This window comes from Vespa mandarinia, chromosome 6 (genome assembly GCF_050613455.1).
Source record: "Vespa mandarinia isolate Hongniang chromosome 6, ASM5061345v1, whole genome shotgun sequence".
Taxonomy (NCBI): domain Eukaryota; kingdom Metazoa; phylum Arthropoda; class Insecta; order Hymenoptera; family Vespidae; genus Vespa; species Vespa mandarinia.
The window spans coordinates 2,218,299-2,245,009 of record NC_140815.1 but is presented as its reverse complement, the minus strand read 5'-3'; the positions used below and the strand labels follow the sequence as shown (position 1 = coordinate 2,245,009).

Here is a 26,711-nt window from a genome sequence, read left to right as displayed (position 1 = left end):
TAGAGCGTCTGAACGTTGAATGAGAAATTCTGACAAAACACGATACTTATATTATACTATCCCTTTTTTTTATACCATCGTGTCGCATAATTTTACCTAAATATGATAATTAATCAAAGAAAAACAAGATAATAGTATCTCGTATAACGTTAATTACTTTCTTATGATTTCTTGAGTCTCTTTTAAACACTATGTTCAGAAAAAAATTTTTGAATACAATATATATCGAAGTTGAACTTTTTCTGTTAAGAATATAATGTACGTTTAAGCTTGGTCATACTTGAAGAATTGATATTCGAATAATTTAATTAAAGAAAGAAATCATAAATGGGAGAGACAGATAGAGAGAGAGAGAGAGAGAGAGAGAGAGAGAGAGAGAAAGAGAGTGAGTGGGAGATGGGGAGGTTTACTATATTGTTCATCTTTCTTTATTACACTCTAAATATATTCTATGCTTCATATATTTCTCTTCATTTTTTGAATTTTTAGCAACAAGAAACCAAATCGGTTAAATTAGTTTCATCATTGGGTTATAATTGATTGTACTTTTATATTTGATAAAAAAAAAGCGAAACAGTTTTTTTTATCTAATTGCATTTTCGAAGAGAAAAATAACGATACAAGTTTAATTAGGATTATATATTATAGATAAGCATAAAGGATTAAATTATTCTAACGCCTGATAAAATAAATCGTATTTGTACACGATTATAAAATAAAATATAAAAGCTGTCATTACAAAAGTCACTTTTATGTTATCCTATACATATATGTTCTTTCCTTTTTTTCCAGTCTGCTGCTTTTTGAAATTAATGGTGGTAGTTTCTCAATATTATAACTTTCCTTTATTTTTACATTCAAGAAGATAGAAAATGTATTATTCATAGAGGAATGGGCAGTAGTATGCCGTCCCATTTCTAAATTTATATTTCTTCTTAAAGAAATAATTATACAAATTATAGAAAGAGTCAAACAATACAAAAAAGATTAGGTTTAATGCAAATATAAAAGATAACACAGATATCTATAAATTCATTTAATTATTATCAGACAATTTACTCTTCTCGATATTTAATTTCAAATAATCAAAATTACACTTACCTTCTTACACTTTAATTTTATTCTTTTATCTTTCTTTCGCATTCGAAAAATATTGTCGATTGAAAAATATTATCGAGTATTCTATAGTCGTTACAGTCTGATAATCTTTACATTATGGATTCAGCGATAAGAGGATTTGCAGAATTTGACACAGAAGGAGAAATGTAAAGTAAAAAAAGAAGGGGCAAGGTTTCCGAGATGTCGAGTTTTTTTCTGATTTTCTTCGAAATATCACGTAAAACTCTTTATCCAGGTTCTAAAGTTTTTGAAGCATTTGTTTTAAAATATTAGTAACTAGATATATTGTCGGAAACTAGAAACTCGATTAAAAGTACTTAAACTCGGACATATGTGGTCACGTGTTTTTTATCTATACGTTTCCTTAGCGAGTATGTAATGAGTTACAAAAGGAAGACATTTCTAATAGTGATAAATGACCCTTCGGAGAAGGTACTGCGAACAGTTGAGGGAAGCACGTAAGTATCAACACAATGAATAACTACAAAATGGAAAAGAATAAATAGACAATACTTTCATTGATCGCTCGTAATGTGACATTTCTTTATTATTGAAGAATCTTTGACGTAGATATAAAACGAGTTTTGTAAAACAGGTTTGTTCAATGGATAGTTCAAGCTAAAATTATTTTCGAAAAATAAAATTTTATTCGTCAAACATTTCAGCTGTTCGGAAAGAGTAAGCTTATATACACAGAATAAAAATAATAAGAGAAAATGATGTGATTATGCTAAAATTATATTAGAATAACTTCGGCGTTTATATATATAGTTCATACATTTTAACTTTTTATCGTAAGGACGCACACTATCTCATTAGTGACGTACTGTTATTTTATGATTATAAATTTAACGCGATGTTGTTTTGAGAAGCGCAAAGTAATACCTTTCATTATTTTAACGTCGTCCAGTCCATCCGCATGTTCCAAATAAAAGTTGTGCAATATGTAAGCTACTATGAGTTTGAGTTCAAGCATTGCGAATTTCTGTCCTACAAAAAGAAGAATAATACATTTATTTTGATCTAATTTCGATTACTACATGCAAGCTTTACCGATGCAGTTTCTTGGTCCTGCACTGAATGGAATGAAAGAATAAGGATTACGTCCTTTTGTATTTTCTGGTAAAAATCTATCCGTATCGAAAACATCAGGATTTGTCCAAATATTTGGATTTCTGTGTAAGTTATAGATATTTACGTTACAGATTGAACCGGCAGGTATTATATAATTCTCTAAAAATTAATATGATTATTTATTCGAATATGATTTGATAATTGTTTATATTAATATGATGTTAATGATAAACCATTAAATTGTGTGAAAAATTAATTTATCACATACTCAACTGCAGATCTTGAGATATATAACGAGCCATAAAATGAACACTTGGATATAGGCGAAGAGATTCTTTGAGACATCTTTCCAAATACGAAAATTCTCTAACCATTTGAATAGTTAGTTTACAATCACTTTGTTGCATAACCGTTTTCACTTCATTTCTTATAAGTTCCTATAAATTAATAGATTATTTGTTATTAACTAAAGATGTAAAACCCGTTTCTTTTGATCGAAGTTTGTTAAATCTTTGGAATGAATAAATCACCTAAGCATTGTGCTTTGCAAAGAGGAATTGAGTAAAGTATTAGGTGGACCGGAAAGTAATGTCGCTTTCTTAAATTAAATTCAAACGAACAAATTTTTAACAGGTTTTTATTTTTAATCACAATCAAATATCGACATGCGCAAAAACGACGTTACTTTCCAATCCACCTAATACAATGCCGTTACTCTAGTTTCATATCCCTATGGAAATATTTTTCATAAATTATTGTCATTTTTTGTTAATAATCATAAGGAATTAATATTACAACCTACCGCAAACATAAAAGTTTCGAATTCTTCTCGAATTCCTTCTTCATCTAGTTGATTATCATTCAGAGAAGCGGCTATGAGTAGGTCTAGCAGAGCCAGTCTTTTCTTGAATATTGGATCTGTTATGAAATTATTCGATTAATATTAATACCGAGAATATGACTCATTATTATTAAACTGTACGATTACTTTTATTATTTTCTTCGTGAAAAATCTGATTCTCATCCATTTTTCAACATTTTGTAAATATTTCACATTAGTTTCTATGTGAAATAGTTTCCTTTCTGCTATTATTTAAAATAAGAGTAATTTTTAAGAAATCGATATAATTTCGCAATATTCGGACTGATTTTATTTTCTCATTTAAAGGAAAAACTTTCTTTTTTCGAAAAACCATGAAGCGTTTTTAACAATTCCTTTTATGATTACCATATTACGATAATGCAAATATAGTATGGGTATGAAACCAATATGTCTTACTAGTCTAATAAACGATGCATATTTTTGTAGATTTAATTCTATTTAATTGACAATTGAATTTATTTCTAATAAAAGTACTAATACTTACCTATTAATTACCGTTCTGTCAAAATCATGAATGGCGTGGCGATATTTAGATCCTAGCTCGCCCATCTCCTTTAAAGAGGTTCCCATAGTCGTTTCTACCAATGAGTTTGATTATTCTAGTTTTCTTCGATAAAGCTCAATGTGTAAAGAGTTTATATAACTAACTGCATATCGCGTATAAAGTATGTTCGGATACAAGTTCCTCAAAATCTTTTATAATCGGACTTCCATTTCATTCCTTTTTTAATTATGTTAGGAGATACTGTGTCTCCTCGTTAAAAGTGGCGACAAAATGTTTAATAATATTAAAATGGAAGGTTGATGTCATAATTTTTCGTCTCTGCTTCTACTTTCCACCTGTTAAGTAAAACACTTCACGTTAAATATTATCAAATATATTAAATTTATATTTGTTAAAGTTAATACCTGCACTACTTATTAATCCAGTGGAAAGACAATGTTGTAAGAATTTGTAAATTATAATTTTTTCTAGATGTTGCGTACTCTTCAAAAGTATCTACGATCGAAATGTATATATTCTGATTTTCGTTAGATGACGTTGCCAGATAATTTTTAAATTGCAAAAGAAGGAAAGAAATGAAAATCTGCTGTGTTATTGTCTTAAAATTATTTACCTCGACATCTTCCGAATGTAATACAGTTATTAATGAAAGAAAAAGTACCACACTCTGTGGACTAGATAACACTCGATATTTGTTTTCCAATATTTTTCAAGAATTTGGTCTAAAATATTAATAAAATCGTTATGTTTATATTATGGTTATGTTAAGTGACAACTACATCGAGTTGGAGAAGTTGTAAGTTAAAAGATAATTCGTTTGGACGAATTTTACTTCCGATTGAGCTTACCAATGTCAAGTTAAAATTTATATAAATTTCCTGTTATCAGATATGCTTTTAGTCCAGGAATTCGATTGGATATTCTTCCCACTCTTCTATATCTTACAAAGCAGTGCAATACAAGTAAAAGTATAGAGAATCCCAATAAGATTGTGAAGAACATAATATCTGTAAAAGAAGAAAAATTAATTGAATAAACATTTTCAAAGATACGATCGTATTCATATATAAATGTACAATATGAATATAATTTTCTTGATGATTGTATGTAGAAAGAAATTAGATGATAGAGAAATTATCTAATATTTACTTCGTCCGATACTTGCGATACATCATTTTATATTTGTCAAAGAGTATTTGCCATACTGGGTAATTATATATTTGAAATGTACAAATATGAAATGAGTACAAGCAGAAACGAATTTATGCGTCCTTACGTATAAGATATTGAGCCCCCAAATGACAATATAATCTTAATTTAATAACATAATAAATAATGTATAACCTTTTTTTCGAAATTGTATTGTTTATTTAATTATTGCATGAATGGTTGAGGTTCGAGAGTGTAGATATTGTTCAAGATTGATTTATTTTAAATAAGTTTTAAAAATTTTGTAATGTCTTTTGAGAGATAAATCTATCAGTATTTGTAGTTAGAAAAGACGTATTAAAATATTATCACTTATATATGAATTAATGCGAAATATTTTATCGTAATTAATGTAGAATATATTTATATAATTAGAGTTTTAATACGATCGTAAAATTTTTTACATAATTAAATTTAATTTAAGTTGCGTATTTGTCAATGATGAATACAGATTTTACAATGCGTGAATTGTATCTTCTCCGTATCTTTTTCAGATGTACGAATGGTTAACGAATACAGTAGCGATATCAATTATTACTTGTGACAAAGTGTAACTATAAATTGGGAAAAATGATTGGACTGCATTTACATTATTCGCACGTTCTAATTTTCTCGTTAATAGCTTCTTTAAGACACTGACATATAGTTTGCAATTGTTCCTAGATTGCAATACTGGTGGACGAACGTTAAGTAAGAAAATCGAAATATTTCTAATCTTTAAGATGCAAATATATGGTTTACATACTATTATATTACGTATTCTTTATCTAAATACTTACATCTGTTTATGTACGTTCATTCAGCTTAGAGGTTCAAAATAAATGATCTGTACGGATAAATTTCTGTAATATTTATAACCCTGTCTTTATAAAATGGTATGTCCATATTTGTAAATGTGATTATTTTTTTATAGCAATAATAGACATCATGCGTCAAAGGATTATTAGAAATATGATTTATTGATAATTTCATAATAGGGTGAAACGCAGAATGGAAGTAATTGTATATTTATATTCTATACCTATATTTATAAAAATTATATATATGAAATATATTTTGTATATAAATATATATGTATATATAAAATTGAAACTAAACATTTTTTGGCATTTTTTTCGCTCAGATAAATTTTTTTTACACCGTTAGTTTCATTCTTTCTTTCCTTACTTATTGGACTCGTTAGCATCAACACCCATATTAATTGAAATTTTTTCATCTTAGTGACATATTCAATTCTCTCTTTAATTTAAAAAAAACACTTTCTAACACGCTCCGAAGTAGAACTTTGTATATTAGCCTAGTACTTATAGAAATTGTATAAGTTTAATCTATCTGTCGATATAACAGAATGATGAATAAAAGTTTTGAACGTAAAAAATTTTTTTTGTTATTTAAGGTAAAGATATAAAAGATATAAAGATTATTAATGTAAGGAAATAATGGAAAAATGGATTGTGTTGCATTTGCAATTTATTTCATCTTGAAATCATCGAATATTTGATATGAGTCATTTTATAGGAATAAATTCGACACGAAGTGGTTGCGATGAGCGCAATGTAATATCTGCTATCATTTTAGCTTCGTCCAGTTCATCTACAGGTTCCAAATAGAAGTTGTGCAATATGTAAGCTACCATAAGTTTGAGTTCAAGCATTGCGAATTTCTGCCCTACAAAAAGAAGAATAATACATTTATTTTGATCTAATTTCGATTACTTTATGTAAGCTTTACCGATGCAGTTTCTTGGTCCTGCACTGAATGGAATGAAGGAATAAGGATTACGTCCTTTTGTATTTTCCTGTAAAAATCTATCGGCATCGAAAACATCAGGATTTGTCCAAATATTTGGATTTCTGTGTAAGTTATAGATGTTTACATTACATATTGATCCTGCTGGGATTAAATAATTCTCTAAAAATTAATATGATTACTAATTCTAATATGATTTGATAATTACTTATATTAATATGATGATAATGATAAACCGTTCTATTATATGAAAAATAAATTTATCACATACTCAGCTGCAGATCATAAGATATATATCGAGTTATAAAATGAACGCTTGGATATAAACGTAGTGATTCTTTGAGACATCTTTCCAAATATGAAAATTCTCGAAGTATCGGAATAGTCAGTTTACAATCACTTTGTTGCATAACCGTTTTCACTTCATTTCTTATACGTTCCTTTAAATCAATAGATAATTTATTATTTACTATAGATGTATAACGCGACTCTTTCAATCGAAGATTGTTAAATACTTGGAAAGAAAATATCACCTGAACATCTTTGTGTTTTGCAAAAAGAAGCAGAGCAAAACATAACGCCATTGCCGTAGTATCGTGACCCTATGGAGATATTTGTTCTAAATTATTATTATTTTTTGTTAATAATCGTAAGGAATTAACATTACAATCTACCGCAAACATAAATGTGTCGACTTCTTCTCGTATTCCATCTTGATCGAGTTGATTATCATTCTGAGAAGCGGCTATGAGTAGGTCTAGCAAAGCCAGTCTTTTATTGATTACGGGATCTGTTATCAAATTATTCGATTAATATTTATACCGAGAATATGACTTATCATTATTAAACTGTTCGATTACTCATATTATTCTCGTCGGTTTTTTCGGAAGAGATCTGATTATCATTTATTTCTTCAACATTTTGTAAATATTTCCCCTTAGTTTGTTCATGAAATAGTATCCTTTCTGCTATTATCTAAAATAAGAGTAATATTTTAATAAATCGATACAATTTTGCAATATTCGGATTAATTGTATTAGCTCATTTAAATGAAAAACTTACCTTTTTCGAAAAACCGTGAAGCGTTTTCAACAATTCCTTTTGTTGCCTACCATATTGCGATAATGCAAATATTGTATCGGAATGGTACCATGGTCTTGCTATTCTATTGAATAATACATATTTTTGTAGATTTAATTCCATTTAATTGGAAATTGAATTTATTTCTAATATAAGAATTAATACTTACCTATAGAGCGCTATTCTGGCGAAATCATGAACGGCATGGCGATATTTAGTTTCAAATTCGCCCGTTCCTCTTAAAGAGATTCCCATAGCAGTTTCTACAAATTAACTTTGTAAATAATTTGTCTATTATAAAGATTAATGTGTAATTATATTTAATATAACTAACCGCATATCGCGTTTAAAGTATGTAGAGGTAAAAATTCCTGTAAATCTTTGATAATCGATCCTTCTTTTCCTTCTTTTTTCAGCAATGTTACGAGATATTGTGCCTCCTTGTTAAAAGTGACAACAAAATGTTTAAGGATGTTAAAATGAAAGGTTGGCGTTAAAATTTTTCGTCGGTGTTGCCATTTTTCTCCTGTTTAGTGGAACATTAGTCGTGAAGTATTATCAAGTATATTAAGTTTATGTTTGTTCGCACTGTTACCTGCACCAGTTACTAATCCAGTAGAAAGCCAAGGTTGTAAGAATTTTAAAGGTATAGTTTTTTCTAGATGTTTCGTACTCTTCAAAAGTATCTATGATAGAGATATATATATTCTGATTTTCATAAGATGATTTTGACAGATAACGTTTAAATTGTAAAAGAAAGAGAAAAATTTAAATTAACTCTGTTATTGTCTTAAAATTATTTACCTCGACGTCTTCCGGATCAAATATAGTTATTAATGAAAAGAATAATGACCACAATCTGTTAATTGGAGAAAATTCCTTATTCATTTTCCAAAGTTTTTCTAATAATTGTTCTGAAATATTGATTAAATGTTTATATTGAGTAAAACTGCATCGATGAAATGAAAGTTAAAGGATAAAAGTTTTTCAATGAAATTATTTCCGGTGAAGTTTACCATTGTCAACTTGAAGATGATATAAATTTCCTATTATGGGGTATGCTTTTGGTCCCACAATTCGACTAGAAAAATATCCTATTCTCCCATATTTTGTAAAGATATGCAGCACAAATAGGAGTGTAAAGAACCCTGATATGACAAGGAGGAACATCTTATCAATTCTGTGGAAGAAAATAAAATTTCTTAAATAGACTTCTTCAAGTATATTATGCGTATAATGATATTATTATAGTAATTATTAAATATGCAAAGAAGTTAGTTTAATATTCGCTTCTTATGGTTCATGGAATACGTAGTTTATATTTACCGACTAAAGTTATTAACGTATATGGAATTTTCATATTTGCTATAGATTTAATTTACGAGTACAAAAATATATTGCACGAAAGCAGTGATGGACGTACGCATAAGTGATAATAAGATTAATGTGCCTCGTCTGTTTAAGATCCGAATCTCTTACATAACAAAATTAAATTTAATTTCATATGTAATGATCGATGTATAATTTTTATTTCTATATTTACGATTCTAAATGAATTTTCTTAGTGTATTTCTCATTTTCTCGAACATTTGTAGCAAGAAAATAAATATTCCATAATTTTCTAATTTTTCAATCGTCTTAAATATTCAATTTGTTAATGCATACAGAATTAAAAATCATAGTACAACGCAAGCGAAAAGTGTTAACTAAAATAAATATGAAATATTTTTGTGTAGTTAGTTGTTTCTTCTGATTGTGCAATTTTGTGAAATAAATGCTTTAATTTCTTTAAATTAAAACTTAATTTGACTTGATTAATGACCAATGGTTAGTATCTTTTATGAATCCGTTTCAGTTGTATGAATGATTAAAGAATACATAAGCAATATTAAGAATTACTTGCTATAATATGGGAAAAATAATTAAACAACACTTACACTGTTCGTTAATTCTAATAGCTTCCGTAACGGAATTTTCAAGACACTAAATATATCAATGATTCGGTCGCTGACCGTCTGAACGAAGATTGATAAATTGTGACTGAGCACGATACTTTTACATTACTATCCATTTTCCTTATGTCATTGTGTTTTGCTAATTTTACTTTAATTAAATATTTAATCTCGAAAAAACAAGATAATATTATCTTGTGTAACGTTAATTACTTTTTTACGATTTCTTCAGTCTCGGTTAAAAAGAATGTTCGAAAATAAATTTTTAAGTAGGATAGATATCGAAGTTGTATTTTTTCCGGTAAGAATATAATATGTGCTTTCATGTTGGTCATTCTTCAAATTGATATTTTAATAATTTAATTGAACAAAGAAATAATAAGAAGAAGAGGCATAGGGAGAGAGAGAGAGAGTCGAACAATATATTCTTTCCGATATTGAATTTCAAATAATCGCTATTTCATTGTACGTTGTGACGCTTTAATTTTATTTTTATATCTTTCTTTACTCACGCATCGATCGAAAAATATCATCTATATTATAAATGATATATTTATGAAATATCGTACTATAGTTGTTATAGTCCGATAATTTTTACATTTTGGATGCAGCAATGAGAAGATTTGCTGCATTTGCAACAGAGAGAGAAATGTAAAGGAAAAGAAAAGTGGTAAGGTTTCCGAAACATCGAATTTTTTTTTGCTCTTCTTCGAGATATCACGAAGACAAAGAGCTATAAAAACGTTTTTATAGCGAGTATGTAATGAGTTACAAAGAGAAGATAATTCTAATAGTGATAAACGAGCCTTCGTAAAAGGTATTGCGAACAATTGAGGGAAGCACGTAAGCGTCAACACAATAAATAACTATAAAATGGAGAAGAATAAATGGACAATACTTTCATTGATCGTTCGTAATGTGAAATTTCTTTAATATTGAAGAATCTTTGACGTAGATATAATACGAGTTTTGTAAAAGGGGTTTGATCAGTGAATAATTGAAGCCTAAATAATTTTCGAAAAATAAAATTTCATTCGTCGAAAATTTCAGCTCTTCGGAATATGCATATACAGTTTCTATATAATTTTGTTATATAAATTTATCGATAGGTATATCAATGCAAATTCCTAAATGTTAAAAAATCATGAGACATTTGGACTAAAAATAAAGTTAATAAATATTACGATAATAAATTCATTATTTAGTATTATATCTATGCCGGTTATAAAAGTTTCTCATCATTCTTTCATTTATATTTTCAAGGAGACAGTACATGCATTATTCATTTTACTTCTTAAAGAAAAAATTATTCAAATTATAGAAAGTGTCAAAAAATATAAAAAAGATTTTATTTAACACAAATACAAGACATAACAAAGATATCTACAGGTTCGTATAATCACGATCAGACAATTTACTCTTTTCAATAATGAATTCCAAATAATCGCAATTACATGTTCGTTCTTACACCTTAATTTTATTTTTACATCTTTCTTTATTCACGCATCGATCGAGAAGTGTCATCGACCATTCTATAGTCGTTACAGTCCGATTATTTTCCATCTGTTACATTATAGATGCAGCGATAAGAGGTTTTGCGGCATTTGTAACAGAAAGAGAAATTTAAAAGAAAAAAACAAGGAATAGGGTTTGTGAGTCGTCGAGTTTTTCATGTTTTTCTTCGAAATATCAAGAAGTCAAAATGAGAAAATCGATCAAAAATGGTTGATTAGAATATTTCAACAATGTTAAATCGTTGTATCTCCTAAGATAAATGGAATGAAAGAAAGAAGATTGAAAAAAGGATAAAGATATATACATAGAATAAAAAAAAAGGAAAAGATGTAATTATGCTAATATTATTTTATAATAACTTCCTGTTTATATCTCGAGTACACACATTTTAACATTTTATCCAAACGACTCACACTATCTCATGATATTTTATTTACAATAGACTTCTGATAAGGGTTTCATATTTTGTTAAGGGTAAAATATTCATTTATAAAAAATATTCTATATTACATATATTATCGCTATGATAATCTTGTTATGGTAATCATAAAATTATTAAAACCAAATTAAATAATTGGAGCAGTGATAAGAGAATTGAATTGACTAAACAAAGAAAAAAGAAATAAAAAAGAAAATAAAGGACGCAGGTTTCTGAGACGATGAATTTTTTTTATTTTTATTGAGGCATGACGAAGGAAAAATGAAATCTAGCAAACAATTCTATTCGGATTAATTAATACATTGAAGAATGTTACATAACTGTGTCAGTTATGAATAAATTGAACAAAATAAGGAATGAGAGTAGAGAAAAAAAAGAGAAAATAAATACAGAGATTAAAAATAAGCGAAAAAAAGATGTAATTATGTTTCGTATCTCAAAATTATACATGATAATTTTGACTTATAGATCACACCATCGAAATGATGCATGCAATCCCGGTAAAGATGACGTCCTATTATTTAATAGGTATAAATTCGACACGAAGTGGTTGCGATGAGCGCAATGTAATTTCTGCTATCATTTCAGCTTCGTCCAGTTCATCTACAGGTTCTAAATAGAAGTTGTGCAATATGTAAGCTACCATGAGTTTGAGTTCAAGCATTGCGAATTTCTGCCCTACAAAAAGAAGAATAATACATTTATTTTGATCTAATTTCGATTACTTTATGTAAGCTTTACCGATGCAGTTTCTTGGTCCTGCACTGAATGGAATGAAGGAATAAGGATTACGTCCTTTTGTATTTTTTGGTAAAAATCTATCCGCATCGAAAACATCAGGATTTGTCCAAATATTTGGATTTCTGTGTAAGCTATAGATGTTTACATTACATATTGATCCGGCTGGGATTATATAACTCTCTACAAATAAATATGATTACTTATTCTACTATGATTTGATAATTGCTTATATTAATATGATGATAATGATAAACCGTTCTATTATATGAAAAATAAATTTATCACATACTCAGCTGCAGATCATGAGATATATATCGAGCTATAAAATGAACGCTTGGATATAAACGTAGTGATTCTTTGAGACATCTTTCCAAATATGAAAATTCTCTAACCATTTGAATAGTTAGTTTAGAATCGCTTTGTTGCATAGCGGTTTTCACTTCATTTCTTATACGTTCCTATAATAGATAATTTATTATTTATTCTAAATGTATAATGCGACTCTTTCGATCGAAGTTTGTTAAATACTTGGAAAGAAAATATCACCTGAACATCTTTGTGTTTTGCAAAAAGAAGCAGAGCAAAACATAACGCCATTGCCGTAGTATCGTGACCCTATGGAGATATTTGTTCTAAATTATTATTATTTTTTGTTAATAATCGTAAGGAATTAACATTACAATCTACCGCAAACATAAATGTGTCGACTTCTTCTCGTATTCCATCTTGATCGAGTTGATTATTATTCAGAGAAGCGGCTATGAGTAGGTCTAGCAAAGCCAGTCTTTTCTTGAATATTGGAACTGTTATGAAATTATTCGGTTAATATTTATACCGAGAATAGGACTCATTATTATTACTTTTCGATTACTGTTCGATTACTTTTATTATTTTCGTCGGTTTCTTTGGAAAAAATCAGATTCTCATCTATTTCTTCAACATTTTCTAAATATTTCCCCTTAGTTTGTTCGTGAAATAGTATCCTTTCTGCTATTATCTAAAATAAGAGTAATATTTTAATAAATCGATACAATTTTGCAATATTCGGATTAATTGTATTAGCTCATTTAAATGAAAAACTTACCTTTTTCGAAAAACCGTGAAGCGTTTTCAATAATTTCTTTTGTTGCCTACCATGTTGCGATAATGCAAATATTGTATCAGAATGGTACCAAGGTCTTGCTATTCTAATGAATAATACATATTTTTGTACATTCAATTCCATTTAATTGGCAATTGAATTTATTTCTTATATAAGAATTAATACTTACCTAGAGGCCGCTATTCTGGCGAAATCATGAACGGCATGGCGATATTTAGTTTCAAATTCGCCCGTTCCTCTTAAAGAGATTCCCATAGCCGTTTCTACAAATTAACTTTTGTAAATTATTTTTCTATTATAAAGATCAGTGAGTAATGATATTTAATATAACTAACCGCATATCGCGTTTAAAGTATGTACAGGTAAAAATTCTTGTAAATCTTTGATAATCGATCCTCCTTTTCCTTCTTCTTTCAGTAATGTTACGAGATACTGTGACTCCTCGTTAAAAGTGGCAATAAAATGTTTAAGGATGTTAAAATGAAAGGTTGGCGTTAAAATTTTTCGTCGGTTTTGCCATTTTTCTCCTGTTTAGTGGAACATTTGTCGTTAAGTATTATCAAATATATTAAGTTTATGTTTGTTCATACTGTTACCTGCTCCAGTTATTAATCCAGTGGAAAGCCAAGGTTGTATGAATTTATAAGGTATAGTTTTTTCTAGATGTTTCGTACTCTTCAAAAGTATCTATGATCGAGATATATATATTTTGATTTTCATAAGATGATGATGACATGTTACATTGAAATTGTAACAGAAAGAAAAAAATTTTAATTAACTCTGTTATTGTCTTCAAATTATTTACCTCGACATCTTCCGGATGAATTATAGTTATTAATGAAAAAAATAATGACCACAATCTGTTAATTGGAGAAAATTCCTTATTGATTTTCCAAAGTTTTTCTAATAATTGTTCTGAAATATTGATTAAATGTTTATATTGAGTAAAACTGCATCGATGAAATGAAAGTTAAAGGATAAAAGTTTTTCAATGAAATTATTTCCCGTGAAGTTTACCATTGTCAACTTGAAGATGATATAAATTTCCTATTATGGGGTATGCTTTTGGTCCCACAATTCGACTAGAAAAATATCCTATTCTCCCATATTTTGTAAAGATATGCAACACAAATAGGAGTGTAAAGAACCCTGATATGACAAGGAGGAACATCTTATCAATTCTGTGGAAGAAAATAAAATTTCTTAAATAGTCTTCTTCAAGTATATTATGCGTATAATGATATTATTATAGTAATAATTGGATATGCAAAGGAGTTAGTTGACAGACAAATACTGTAATATTCGTTTCGTGTAGTATATAGAATACATAGTTTATATTTGCCGATAAAAGTTCTAAACGTATATTGAATTTTTATATCTGCTATAGGTTTAATTAACGAGTACAAAAATAGAACACATTTAAGGTGATGAATTAACGCATAAGTGGTAATAAGGCTGACGTGCTTCGTCTAATTAAGATATAATCCTCTTACATGACAAATATAAATTTAATTTCACATTTGATGGCTGATGTATAATTTTTATTTCTTTATTTGCGATTCTAAATGAATTTTGATAGTGTATTTCCCATTTTTATGTACAGTTAAAGCAAGAAAATAAATATTGCATAAATTTCTAATTTTTCAATCGTCTTAAATATTCAATTTGTTAATGTATACAGAATTAAAAATCATCGTACAACGCAAATAAAAAATGTTGACGTGTAAAATGTAGAATATATTTGTGTAGTTAGTAATTTAATCTGATCGTACAATTTTGTGAATAAAAATCTTTATATTATCCAGTTATTTAATAAAAATTTAATTTTACCTGATTAATGGTCAATGATTAGTATCATTTACGTATCCGTTTCAGCTGTATGAATAATTCACGAACACAAGAGCAATATTAAGAATTACTTGCGATAATGTTTGTCTATTATTATTTTCTATAAAATGGGAAAAGTAATTAAACAACACTTACATTGTTCGTAAGTTCTTATAGATCCCGTAACAGAATTTTCAAGACACTGAATTTATAAGTGACCCGATCGCTTGACCGTCTGAACGATGAATGTGAAATTCTAAGAGAGCACGTTATTTTTAATCTACGAATACTTTTTCCTTATAACACTGTGTAATATAATTTTATCTATATATGATAGTTAATCATAGGAAGACAAAATAATAATATCTATTGTCGATTACTTTCTCGAGATTTCTTCAGTCTCGGTTAAAAACAATGTTCCAAAATAACTTTTAAAGTAGAATTTATATCGAAGTTGAATTTTTTCCGGTAAGAATATATGTGCTTTCATGTTGGTCATACTTCAGGAATTGATATTTTAATAATTTAATTTAACAAAGAAATCATAACAGGAAGAGACGTAGAGAGAGATAGAGATAGAGAGGGAGATAGAGAGAGAGAGAGAGAGAGAGACAGAGAGAGAGTAAGAAGGAGAGTGAGTGATGAGTAAGGGAGAGAGAGAGTGAGCGAGTGGGTTGGAGTGTGGGATGGAGAGGGAGCATGTAGGAGTGAGAGAGAGAAAAAGAGAATGATTGGGCGAGAGAGAGAGAAAAAGAGAATGATTGGGAGAGAGAAAGAGAAAAAGAGAATGATTGGGAGAGAGAGAGGCTTACTATATTATTTATCTTTTTTTATTACACCACTAAATATTTTCTATGCCTTAAGTATTTCTCTTCATTATTCGATTTTTTTGCTACGAGAAATCAAATTGGTTAAATTAATTTTATCTTTGGGTTGTAATTGGTTGTATTTTCATATTTGATAAGAAAAACAGTGTAACACTTTATCTTATCTACTTAAATTTTCGAATAGAAAAATAACGATAGAAGCATAATTAGGATTATATATTATAGACAAGCATAAACGATTAAATTATCGTAACGCCTGATAAAATAAATTGTATCTGTATCCGATTATAAAATAAAATATAAAACTGTCATTACAAATATGATTTTTATACTGTCTTATATTTATACGTTCTTTCCTTATATTTTTGTCCAGTATGATGGTTTTTAAAATTAATGGTGTTAGTTTCTCTATAGCACAACTTTCTTTTATTTTTACTAACAGTAAGACAGAACATGTATTATTCATAGGGGAATAGACAGTAATATACCGTCCCATTTTTTAACTTATAATTCTTCTTGAAGAAAAAATTATACACATTATAGGAAGAATCAAACAATACAAAAAAGATTTTATTCAATACAAATACAAGAGATAACAAAGATATCTACAGGTTCATATAATCACGATCAGACAATTTACTCATTTCAATAATGAATTCCAAATAATCACAATTACATGTTCGTTCTTACACTTCAATTTTATTTTTACATCTTTCATTATTCACGCATCGATCGAGAAGTGACATCGACCATTCTATAGTCGTTACAGTCCGATTATTTTCCATCTGTTACATTATGGATGCAGCGATAAGAGGTTTTGCGGCATTTGTAACGGAAAGAGAAATATACACACATTAAAAAAAAGCAAAAGAAAAGATATGATTTTGCTAATAATATATTATAATAACTTCCTTTGTACATATAGTATACACATTTTAACTTTTTGTCGAAACGGCGCATACTATCTCATTATTTTTCATTTACTATCTATTTACGATATGGATTTCATATTTTGTTAAGAACAAAATATTCATTTATAAAAAATATTCTATATTATATATATAATCGCTATGATTATCTTGTTATGATAATCATAAATTCATTAAAACCAAATTAAATGATTAGTGCAGTAATAAAAGAATTGGATTGACTCACCGATAAAAAAAGAAAAAAAAGAGAAAATGAAGGAGACAGGTTCCCGAGATGATAAATTTTTTTTATTTTTTTCGAGACATGATGAAGGCAAAATGGAATCTAGCAAACAATACTATTTGGATTAATTAATACTTTGAAGAATGTTACATCATTGTGTCAGGTATGAATGAATTGAACAAAATAAGGAATGACAGAAGAGAAAAAAAGAGAAAATACATAGAGAGATTAAAAGTAAGCGGAAAAAAATTTGATTATGTTTCGTATTCCAACATTATACATGTGATAATTTCGCCTTATAGATCACGCCATCGAAATTATACATGCATTCTCGGTAAAGATGACGTACGATTATTTTATAGGTATAAATTTGACTCGAAGTCGTTTCGGTAAAAGTAATATAAGATCTAATATTTTAACGTCATCTAGTTCATCCACAGGTTCCAAATAGAAGTTGTGCAATATGTAAGCTATCATGAGTTTGACTTTAAACATTGCGAATTTCTGACCTACGAAAATAAAAATAATACATTTATTTTTATCTAATTTCGATTTCTTCATGCACAAATATCGGTTCTCAATACTTCGGGCGTATTACAAAAAATCAAGATTGACTGGATAGGGTGAAATGCGCAGCATGGCCCCATTACAGCGGATCAATTGCCATATGGTGACAAGTTCTTTGGAGTCTCAACTAAGTAAATTTTGAGAAATAGAGGAACCCGGCAATAATTCTCTTCAACCGTGGAGAACGAATGTGAGTAGTATTTTAATCTGCGTACGCGTCACAAGCAGTAGTGGCTTGCTTTCGCGTATTAGAGTGCTGTGACCTTGAGTGCGTCTGTAGGAGTGAGTTTCTTCTTTCATGTAAGAATTTGAAGAATTGCTCCTCAACAGAGGAGAGGCATTCGATTAGGGACCATCACACCATTTTTTATGAATCTCTTTGTCAAGATGCGAAGTTAGTAGATAAATGAGTATGGTGTCGTAAGACACTAGCCATAATGACCTGATTATTCTAGAATTCGTCGGACTTCTACAACAGTGTTTTCGAAATGGGCTAACTCGTGGAGTTGAAGTATTATCTGAGTATAGAAAGGGAAAGAATAAATGTCCATAGGTCTACAGTGAGTCGGGATAATTCATTTGAACGTTTGAATATTGTATGTGTTCTAGTAATTGTGTAGACTAAAGTGTCAATAGATATTTCAAGGCTATACGTCAGACAATCTTTGCCTGTTACCGTCTAGAAGACAACTTTCACTATTTATTTATCGCCCGACTAGGCACAATATCGAAAACTAGAAATTCGCCTAACAGTGCTTAAACTCGGACAAATGCGGCTACGTGCTTTTTATCTATACGTTATCTTAGCGAGTATGATATGAGTTACAAAGGGAACATATTTCTAGTAGTGATGAAGAATCTTTGACGCAGATATAAAACGAGTTTTGTAAAATAGATTTGATCAGTGAATAGTTGAAGCCTAAATAATTTTCGGAAAATAAAATTTCATTCGTCGAATGTTTTAGCTCTTCGGAATACGCATAATATACAGTTTCTATATAATTTTATTCTATAAATTTATCAATGAGTATATTAGTACAAATTCGTAAATGTCAAAAAATCACGAGACATTTGGATTAAAAATAAAGTTTATAAATATTAGGTTAATTAATTTATTATTTAGTATTATAATTATGTCGGTTATAAAAGTTCCACAACCGTAGGACATTCTTTCATTTATACATTCAAAGAGGCAGTACATGCATTATTGACATTATTTCTTAAAGAAAAAATTATACAAAATACAGGAAGTGTCAAGAAATACAAAAAAGATTTGATCTAACAGAAATACAAGAGATAACAATGGTATCTACAGTTTCGTTTAATCACGATCAGACAATTCATTCTTTTCAATAATGAATTCCAAATAATCGCAATTACATGTACATTCTTACACTTTAATTTTATTTTTACATCCTTCGTTATTCACGTATTGATCGAGAAATGTCATTGAGCATTCTATAGTCGTTAAAAGCGATAAAAGATTTTGTAACAGAAAGAGAAGTATAAAGGAAAAAAATGAGGGGCAAGTTTTCAAAGACACCGAGTTTTTCTCTGTTTTTCTTCGAGATATCACGAAAGCGAAAAAAGTAAATCGAGCAAAAATGAATGGTTGGATCATTCGACAATCATATACCGCTGTATCTCATAAGATAAATGGTTTGATATGAATGAGGCTGAGAAAAATGTAAGAATATATATACAGAATAAAAAAAAGAACAGGAAACGATATGATTTCGTTATTATTATATTATAATAACTTCGCGTTTACAACCGTAGTACACATATTTTAACTTTTTATCGAAATAAACCAAACTATGTCATGATGTATCATTTACTATGTACTTCTGATATGAGTTTCATATTTTCTTAAGAACAAAATATTCATTTATACAAAATATTCTATATTACATATATAATCGCTATGATTATCTTGTTATGGTAATCATAAATTCAATAAAAACAAATTAAATGATTGGTGCAGTGATAAGAGAATTGAATTGACTAAACAAAGAAAAAAGAAATAAAAAATAAATGAAGGAGACAGGTTTCCGAAACGATGGAATTTTTTTTTTTATTGAGGCATGACGAAGGAAAAATGAAATCTAGCAAACAATATTATTCCGATTAATTAATACATTGAAGGATGTTACATCATTGTGTCAGGTATGAATAAATTGAACAAAATAAGGAATGAGAGAAGAGAAAAAGAAGAGAAAATACATACAGAGATTAAAAATAAGCGGAAAAAAATGTGATTAGATTTCGCATCCCAACATTATACATATGACAATTTCGCCTTGTAAGTCACACCATCGAAGTGATGCATGCAATCCCGGCGAAGATGACGTACTATTATTTTATAGGTATAAATTCGACACGAAGTGGTTGCGATGAGCGCAATGTAATATCTGCTATCATTTTAGCTTCGTCCAGTTCATCTACAGGTTCCAAATAGAAGTTGTGCAATATGTAAGCTACCATAAGTTTGAGTTCAAACATTGCGAATTTCTGCCCTACAAAAAGGAAAATAATACATTTATATTGATCTAATTTCGATTACTTTATGTAAGCTTTACCGATGCAGTTTCTTGGTCCTGCACTGAATGGAATGAAGGAATAAGGATTACGTCCTTTTGTATTTTCTGGTAAAAATCTATCCGCATCGAAAACATCAGGATTTGTCCAAATATTTGGATTTCTGTGTAAGCTATAGATGTTTACATTACATATTGATCCGGCTGGGATTAAATGATTCTCTACAAATTAATATGATTACTTATTCTATTATGATTTGATAATTGCTTATATTTATATGATGATAATGAAAAACCGTTAAATTATGTGAAAAATTAATTTATCACATACTCAACTGCAGATCTTGAGATATATATCGTGCTATAAAATGAACGCTTGGATATAAACGTAGTGATTCTTTGAGACATCTTTCCAAATATGAAAATTCTCGAAGTATCGGAATAGTCAGTTTACAATCACTTTGTTGCATAACCGTTTTCACTTCATTTCTTATACGTTCCTTTAAATCAATAAATAATTTATTATTTACTATAGATGTATAACGCGACTCTTTCAATCGAAGATTGTTAAATACTTGGAAAGAAAATATCACCTGAACATCTTTGTGTTTTGCAAAAAGAAGCAGAGCAAAACATAACGCCATTGCCGTAGTATCGTGACCCTATGGAGATATTTGTTCTAAATTATTATTATTTTTTGTTAATAATCGTAAGGAATTAACATTACAATCTACCGCAAACATAAATGTGTCGACTTCTTCTCGTATTCCATCTTGATCGAGTTGATTATCATTCTGAGAAGCGGCTATGAGTAGGTCTAGCAAAGCCAGTCTTTTATTGATTACGGGATCTGTTATCAAATTATTCGATTAATATTTATACCGAGAATATGACTTATCATTATTAAACTGTTCGATTACTTTTATTATTTTCGTCGGTTTCTTTGGAAAAAATCAGATTCTCATCTATTTCTTCAACATTTTCTAAATATTTCCCCTTAGTTTGTTCGTGAAATAGTATCCTTTCTGCTATTATCTAAAATAAGAGTAATATTTTAATAAATCGATACAATTTCGCAATATTGGGATTAATTGTATTAGCTCATTTAAATGAAAAACTTACCTTTTTCGAAAAACCGTGAAGCGTTTTCAATAATTTCTTTTGTTGCCTACCACATTGCGATAATGCAAATATTGTATCGGAATGGTACCAAGGTCTTGCTATTCTAATAAACGATGCATATTTATGTAGATTTAATTCCATTTAATTGGAAATTGAATTTATTTCTAATATAAGAATTAATACTTACCTATAGACCGCTATTCTGGCGAAATCATGAAGGGCATGGCGATATTTAGTTTCAAATTCGCCCGTTCCTCTTAAAGAGATTCCCATAGCCGTTTCTACAAATTAACTTTTATAAATAATTTTTCTTTTATAAAGATCAGTGAGTAATTATATTTAATTTAACTAACCGCATATCGCGTTTAAAGTATGTACAGGTAAAAATTCCTGTAAATCTTTGATAATCGATCCTCCTTTTCCTTCTTCTTTCAGTAATGTTACGAGATACTGTGCCTCCTCGTTAAAAGTGACAATAAAATGTTTAAGGATGTTAAAATGAAAGGTTGGCGTTAAAATTTTTCGTCGGTGTTGCCATTTTTCTCCTGTTTAGTGGAACATTTGTCGTTAAGTATTATCAAATATATTAAGTTTATGTTTGTTCATACTGTTACCTGCTCCAGTTATTAATCCAGTGGAAAGCCAAGGTTGTATGAATTTATAAGGTATAGTTTTTTCTAGATGTTGCGTACTCTTCAAAAGTATCTATGATCGAGATATATATATTTTGATTTTCATAAGATGATGATGACATGTTACATTGAAATTGTAACAGAAAGAAAAAAATTTTAATTAACTCTGTTATTGTCTTCAAATTATTTACCTCGACATCTTCCGGATGAATTATAGTTATTAATGAAAAAAATAATGACCACAATCTGTTAATTGGAGAAAATTCCTTATTGATTTTCCAAAGTTTTTCTAATAATTGTTCTGAAATATTGATTAAATGTTTATATTGAGTAAAACTGCATCGATGAAATGAAAGTTAACGGATAAAATTTTTTCAATAAAATTATTTCCGGTGAAGTTTACCATTGTCAACTTGAAGATGATATAAATTTCCTATTATGGGGTATGCTTTTGGTCCCACAATTCGACTAGAAATATTTCCTAATCTGCCATATCTTGTTAAGTAATGCAATAAGAATAGTATTGTAAGCAACCCTGATATTATAAAGAAGAACATCTTATCAATTCTGTGGAAGAAAATAAAATTTCTTAAATAGACTTCTTCAAGTATATTATGCGTATAATGATATTATTATAGTAATTATTAAATATGCAAAGAAGTTAGTTTAATATTCGCTTCTTATGATTCATAGAATACGTAGTTTATATTTACCGACTAAAGTTATTAATGCATATAGAATTTTCATACTTGCTATCGATTTAATTTACGAGTACAAAAATATATGGCACGAAAGCAGTGATGGACTTACGCATAAGTGATAATAAGATTGACGTGCCTCGTCTGATTAAGATACGAATCTCTTACATGTCACAGTTATATTTAATTTTAAATGTAATGGCCGATGTATAATTTTTATTTTCATATTTGCGATTCTGAATGACTTCTGTTAGTATATTTCTTATTTTCACGAACAGTTGAAGCAAGAGAATAAATATTGCATAAATTTCTAATTTTTCAATCGTCTTAAATATTCAGTTTGTTAATGTATACAGAATTAAAAATCATTGTACAACGCAAACGAAAAGTGTTAACTAAAATAAATATGAAATATTTTTGTGTAGTTAGTTGTTTCTTCTGATTGTGCAATTTTGTGAAATAAATGCTTTAATTTCTTTAAATTAAAGCTTAATTTGGTTTGAGTAATGACCAATGGTTAGTATCTTTTATGAATCCGTTTCAGTTGTATGAATGATTAAAGAATACATAAGCAATATTAAGAATTACTTGCGATAATGTTTAACTATAAAATGGGAAAAATAATTAAACAACACTTACATTGTTCGTAAGTTCATATAGCTCCCGTAACAGAATTTTCAAGACACTGATTTTATAAGTGGCTAAATCGCTTGACCGTCTGAACGATGAATGATAAATTCTAAGAGAGCACGATAATTTTACTCTACGGATCAGTGTTCCTTATAACACTGTGTTATATAATTTTATCTGTACAGGGTAGTTAATTATAGTGGGACAAAATAATAATATCTCGTCTAATGTCAATTACATTCTTACGATTTCTTCAGTCTCGGTTAAGAACAATGTTCGAAAATAACTTTTTAAATAGAATATATATCGAATTTGAATTTTTTCCAGTAAGAATATAATATGTGCTTTCATGTTGATCATAATTCATTAATTGATATTTTAATAACTTATTTGAACAAAGAAATCATAAGAGGAAGAGACATAGGGAGAGAGGGAGAAAAAGAGTGAGAAGGAGAGTGAGCGAGAAGGAGAGAGAGAAAAAGAGAGAGAGAGAGAGTGAAAAAGTGAGAAGGAGAGTGAGCGAAAAGGAGAGAGAGAGAGAAAAAGAGAGTGTGTGGGAGAGAGAGGCTTATTATATTATTCATCTTTGTTTATTACATCACTAAATATTTTCTATGCCTCAAGTAGTTCTCTTCATTATTTGTATTTTTAGAGAAACCAAATCGGTTAAATTAGTTTTATCTTTGGGTTATAATTGGTTGTATTTTCATATTTGATAAGAAAAATAGTGTAACTCTTTATCTTATCTAATTACATTTTCCAATAGAAAAATAACGATAGAAGCTTAATTAGGATTATATATTATAGACAAGCATAAACGATTAAATTATCGTAACGCTTGATAAAATAAATTGTATCTGTATCCGATTATAAAATAAAATATAAAACTGTCATTACAAATGTGACTTTTATACTGTCTTATGTTTATACGTTCTTTCCTTATATTTTTGTCCAGTCTGATATTTTTCAAAATTAATGGTGTTAGTTTCTCAATAGCACAACCTTCTTTTATTTTTACTAACAGTAAGACAGAACATGTATTATTCATAGGGGAATGGACAGTAATATGCCGTCCCATTTCTATATTTATATTTCTTCTTAAAGATAGAATTGTACATATTATAGGAAGCGTCAAACAATATAAAAATATTTCATTTAACACACATATATGAGATAACAAATGTATCTACAGGTTCGTTTAATCACGATCAGATAATTTATTCTTGTCGATATTGAATTCCAAATAATCGGAATTACATGTACGTTCTCACACTTAAATTTTATTCCTATATCTTTCTTTATCCACGCATCAAATCGAAAAATATCATCTAATGTTCTATAATCGTTAGAGTTCGATAATCTTCACATTATAGACGCAGCGGTAAGAGGATTTGCAGCATTTATTACAGAATGAGAAATGTAAAGAGAAAAAACAAAGGGTATGTTTTCTGAGTCGTTGAATTCTTCTCTGTTTTTCTTCGAGATATTACGAAGGCAAAAAAAATAAGTTAATCAAAAATAATTGATTGAAATATCTCAATGATAAACCAACGATAAAAAGAACGAAAAGAATGTGGTTGAGAAAATATTAAGGATATATACATAGAATAAAAGAAAGAAAAAGAAAAGATATGATTATGGTAACATTATATTATAATAGCTTCGTTTATATATACAGTTTACACATTTTAACTTTTTATCGAAATGACGCACACTATCTCATGATATTTTATTTACAATATACTTTATGATATAAGTTTCATATTTTGTTAAGGACAAAATATTCATTATTAAAAAATATTCGATATTAAATATTTTATCGCAATAATTACCTTGTTATGGTAATCATCAATTGATTAAAGCTAAATTAAATTTTTGCGGTGATAAGAGGATTCGGTTGACTCATCGTAGGCAATAGAAAAAAAAGAGAAAATGAAGGAGACAAGTTCCCGAGCTGATAAATTTTTTTTATTTTTTTCGAGACATGATGAAGGCAAAATGGAATCTAGCAAACAATACTAATCGGATTAATTAATACATTGAAGAATGTTACATAACTGTGTCAGTTATGAATGAATTGAACAAAATAAGGAATGAGAGAAGAGAAAGAAAAGAAAAAATACATACAGAGATTAAAAATAAGCGGAAAAAAAGGTGTAATTATGTTTCGTATCTCAAAATTATACATATAATAATTTCGCCTTATAGATCACATCATCGAAATGATGCATGCAATTCCGGTAAAGATGACGTACTGTTATTTTATAGGTATAAATTCGACACGAAGTGGTTGCGATGAGGGCAATATAATATCTCCCATCATTTTAACTCCGTCCAGTTCATCTACAGGTGCCAAATAAAAGTTGTGCAATATGTAAGCTACTATGAGTTTGAGTTTAAGCATTGCGAATTTCTGCCCTACAAAAAGAAGAATAATACATTTATTTTGATCTAATTTCGATTACTACATGCAAGCTTTACCGATGCAGTTTCTTGGTCTTGCACTGAATGGAATGAAGGAATAAGGGTTACGTCCTTTTGTATTTTCCGGTAAGAATGTATCCGCATCGAAAACATCAGGATTTATTTAAATATTGGTCCTTTCCCAGAAGGTATAAACTTACAAATTTATAAAGTTTCAAATACGAGACAATCTGCTTGTTTTCCAATTGCTTACTTTACAATAACCATTTTTTTTTCTATTTCTCTAATGAGGTTAGAAAATATTATAGCTCATTATTAAAAATTAGGACAAAATATTTATGAATATTAAAGCGGAAATAGATATCAATATTTTTCGTCTTTTTTACCATTTGTTATCTCCCGATTGATACTTGACACGTTGAATATGTGTATGATGTATCAGATCTTTCTTCCTCTAATCATTATTTATATTTATTATAAATCCAATGAAAAGTCAAATATTTCTACGTATATATATATATTATACATATTTATATATATATATATAAATATATAATAATATATATATATATATAACATATATATAATATATATAATATATATTATATATATTATATATATTATATATATTATATATATTATATATATTATATATATTATATATATTATATATATTATATATATATAATATATATATAATATATATTATATATATTATATATATAATATATATATAATATATATTATATATATATATATATATATATATATATATATATATATAAAGCACTTTATTAACGAATATAATTATATTGATAATCAAATCTAAGAAAAAGTTAGACAAAACAAAAATATTTTATTAAAATATAACTATATAGTTAGAGTTTTAACACGATCATATTACAGAAGAAATTTTACAAATAAATT

The 26,711-nt window shown here is 28.3% G+C and overlaps 3 protein-coding genes and 1 pseudogene across 3 annotated transcripts; all 4 read right to left on the bottom strand.

The window, feature by feature from the left end:
• Nucleotides 1–1,948: 1,948 nt before the first annotated feature.
• Nucleotides 1,949–6,006, bottom strand: LOC118440925 (cytochrome P450 4C1-like; annotated as a pseudogene).
• Nucleotides 6,007–6,251: 245 nt separating this feature from the next.
• LOC118440740 (cytochrome P450 4C1-like) lies at nucleotides 6,252–9,679 on the bottom strand. Its single transcript, XM_035864199.2, has 13 exons — nucleotides 9,557–9,679; nucleotides 8,636–8,799; nucleotides 8,424–8,533; nucleotides 8,215–8,305; nucleotides 7,954–8,145; nucleotides 7,789–7,882; nucleotides 7,602–7,704; nucleotides 7,400–7,514; nucleotides 7,214–7,329; nucleotides 7,073–7,141; nucleotides 6,811–6,979; nucleotides 6,522–6,701; nucleotides 6,252–6,458 (listed from the first exon to the last, which is right to left on the bottom strand). Exons 2-13 carry the CDS (start codon nucleotides 8,787–8,789, stop codon nucleotides 6,298–6,300), a joined length of 1,554 nt encoding a protein of 517 aa, XP_035720092.2. The 5' UTR covers nucleotides 8,790–8,799; nucleotides 9,557–9,679; the 3' UTR covers nucleotides 6,252–6,297.
• A 2,055-nt stretch (nucleotides 9,680–11,734) lies between these two features.
• LOC146872930 (cytochrome P450 4C1-like) lies at nucleotides 11,735–15,685 on the bottom strand. Its single transcript, XM_085657665.1, has 14 exons — nucleotides 15,352–15,685; nucleotides 15,199–15,243; nucleotides 14,386–14,549; nucleotides 14,174–14,283; nucleotides 13,965–14,055; nucleotides 13,704–13,895; nucleotides 13,538–13,631; nucleotides 13,351–13,453; nucleotides 13,149–13,263; nucleotides 12,954–13,069; nucleotides 12,813–12,881; nucleotides 12,556–12,724; nucleotides 12,267–12,446; nucleotides 11,735–12,203 (listed from the first exon to the last, which is right to left on the bottom strand). The coding sequence occupies exons 3-14, from the start codon at nucleotides 14,537–14,539 to the stop codon at nucleotides 12,043–12,045; spliced, it is 1,554 nt and encodes a 517-aa protein (XP_085513791.1). The 5' UTR covers nucleotides 14,540–14,549; nucleotides 15,199–15,243; nucleotides 15,352–15,685; the 3' UTR covers nucleotides 11,735–12,042.
• A 4,411-nt stretch (nucleotides 15,686–20,096) lies between these two features.
• LOC118440924 (cytochrome P450 4C1-like) lies at nucleotides 20,097–23,386 on the bottom strand. Its single transcript, NM_001437059.1, is given in 13 exon segments — nucleotides 20,097–20,257; nucleotides 20,321–20,500; nucleotides 20,610–20,778; nucleotides 20,872–20,940; nucleotides 21,013–21,128; nucleotides 21,199–21,313; nucleotides 21,401–21,503; nucleotides 21,588–21,681; nucleotides 21,754–21,945; nucleotides 22,015–22,105; nucleotides 22,224–22,333; nucleotides 22,436–22,599; nucleotides 23,370–23,386. Coding segments are annotated over 13 exon segments (1,581 nt in total).
• Nucleotides 23,387–26,711: the final 3,325 nt, after the last annotated feature.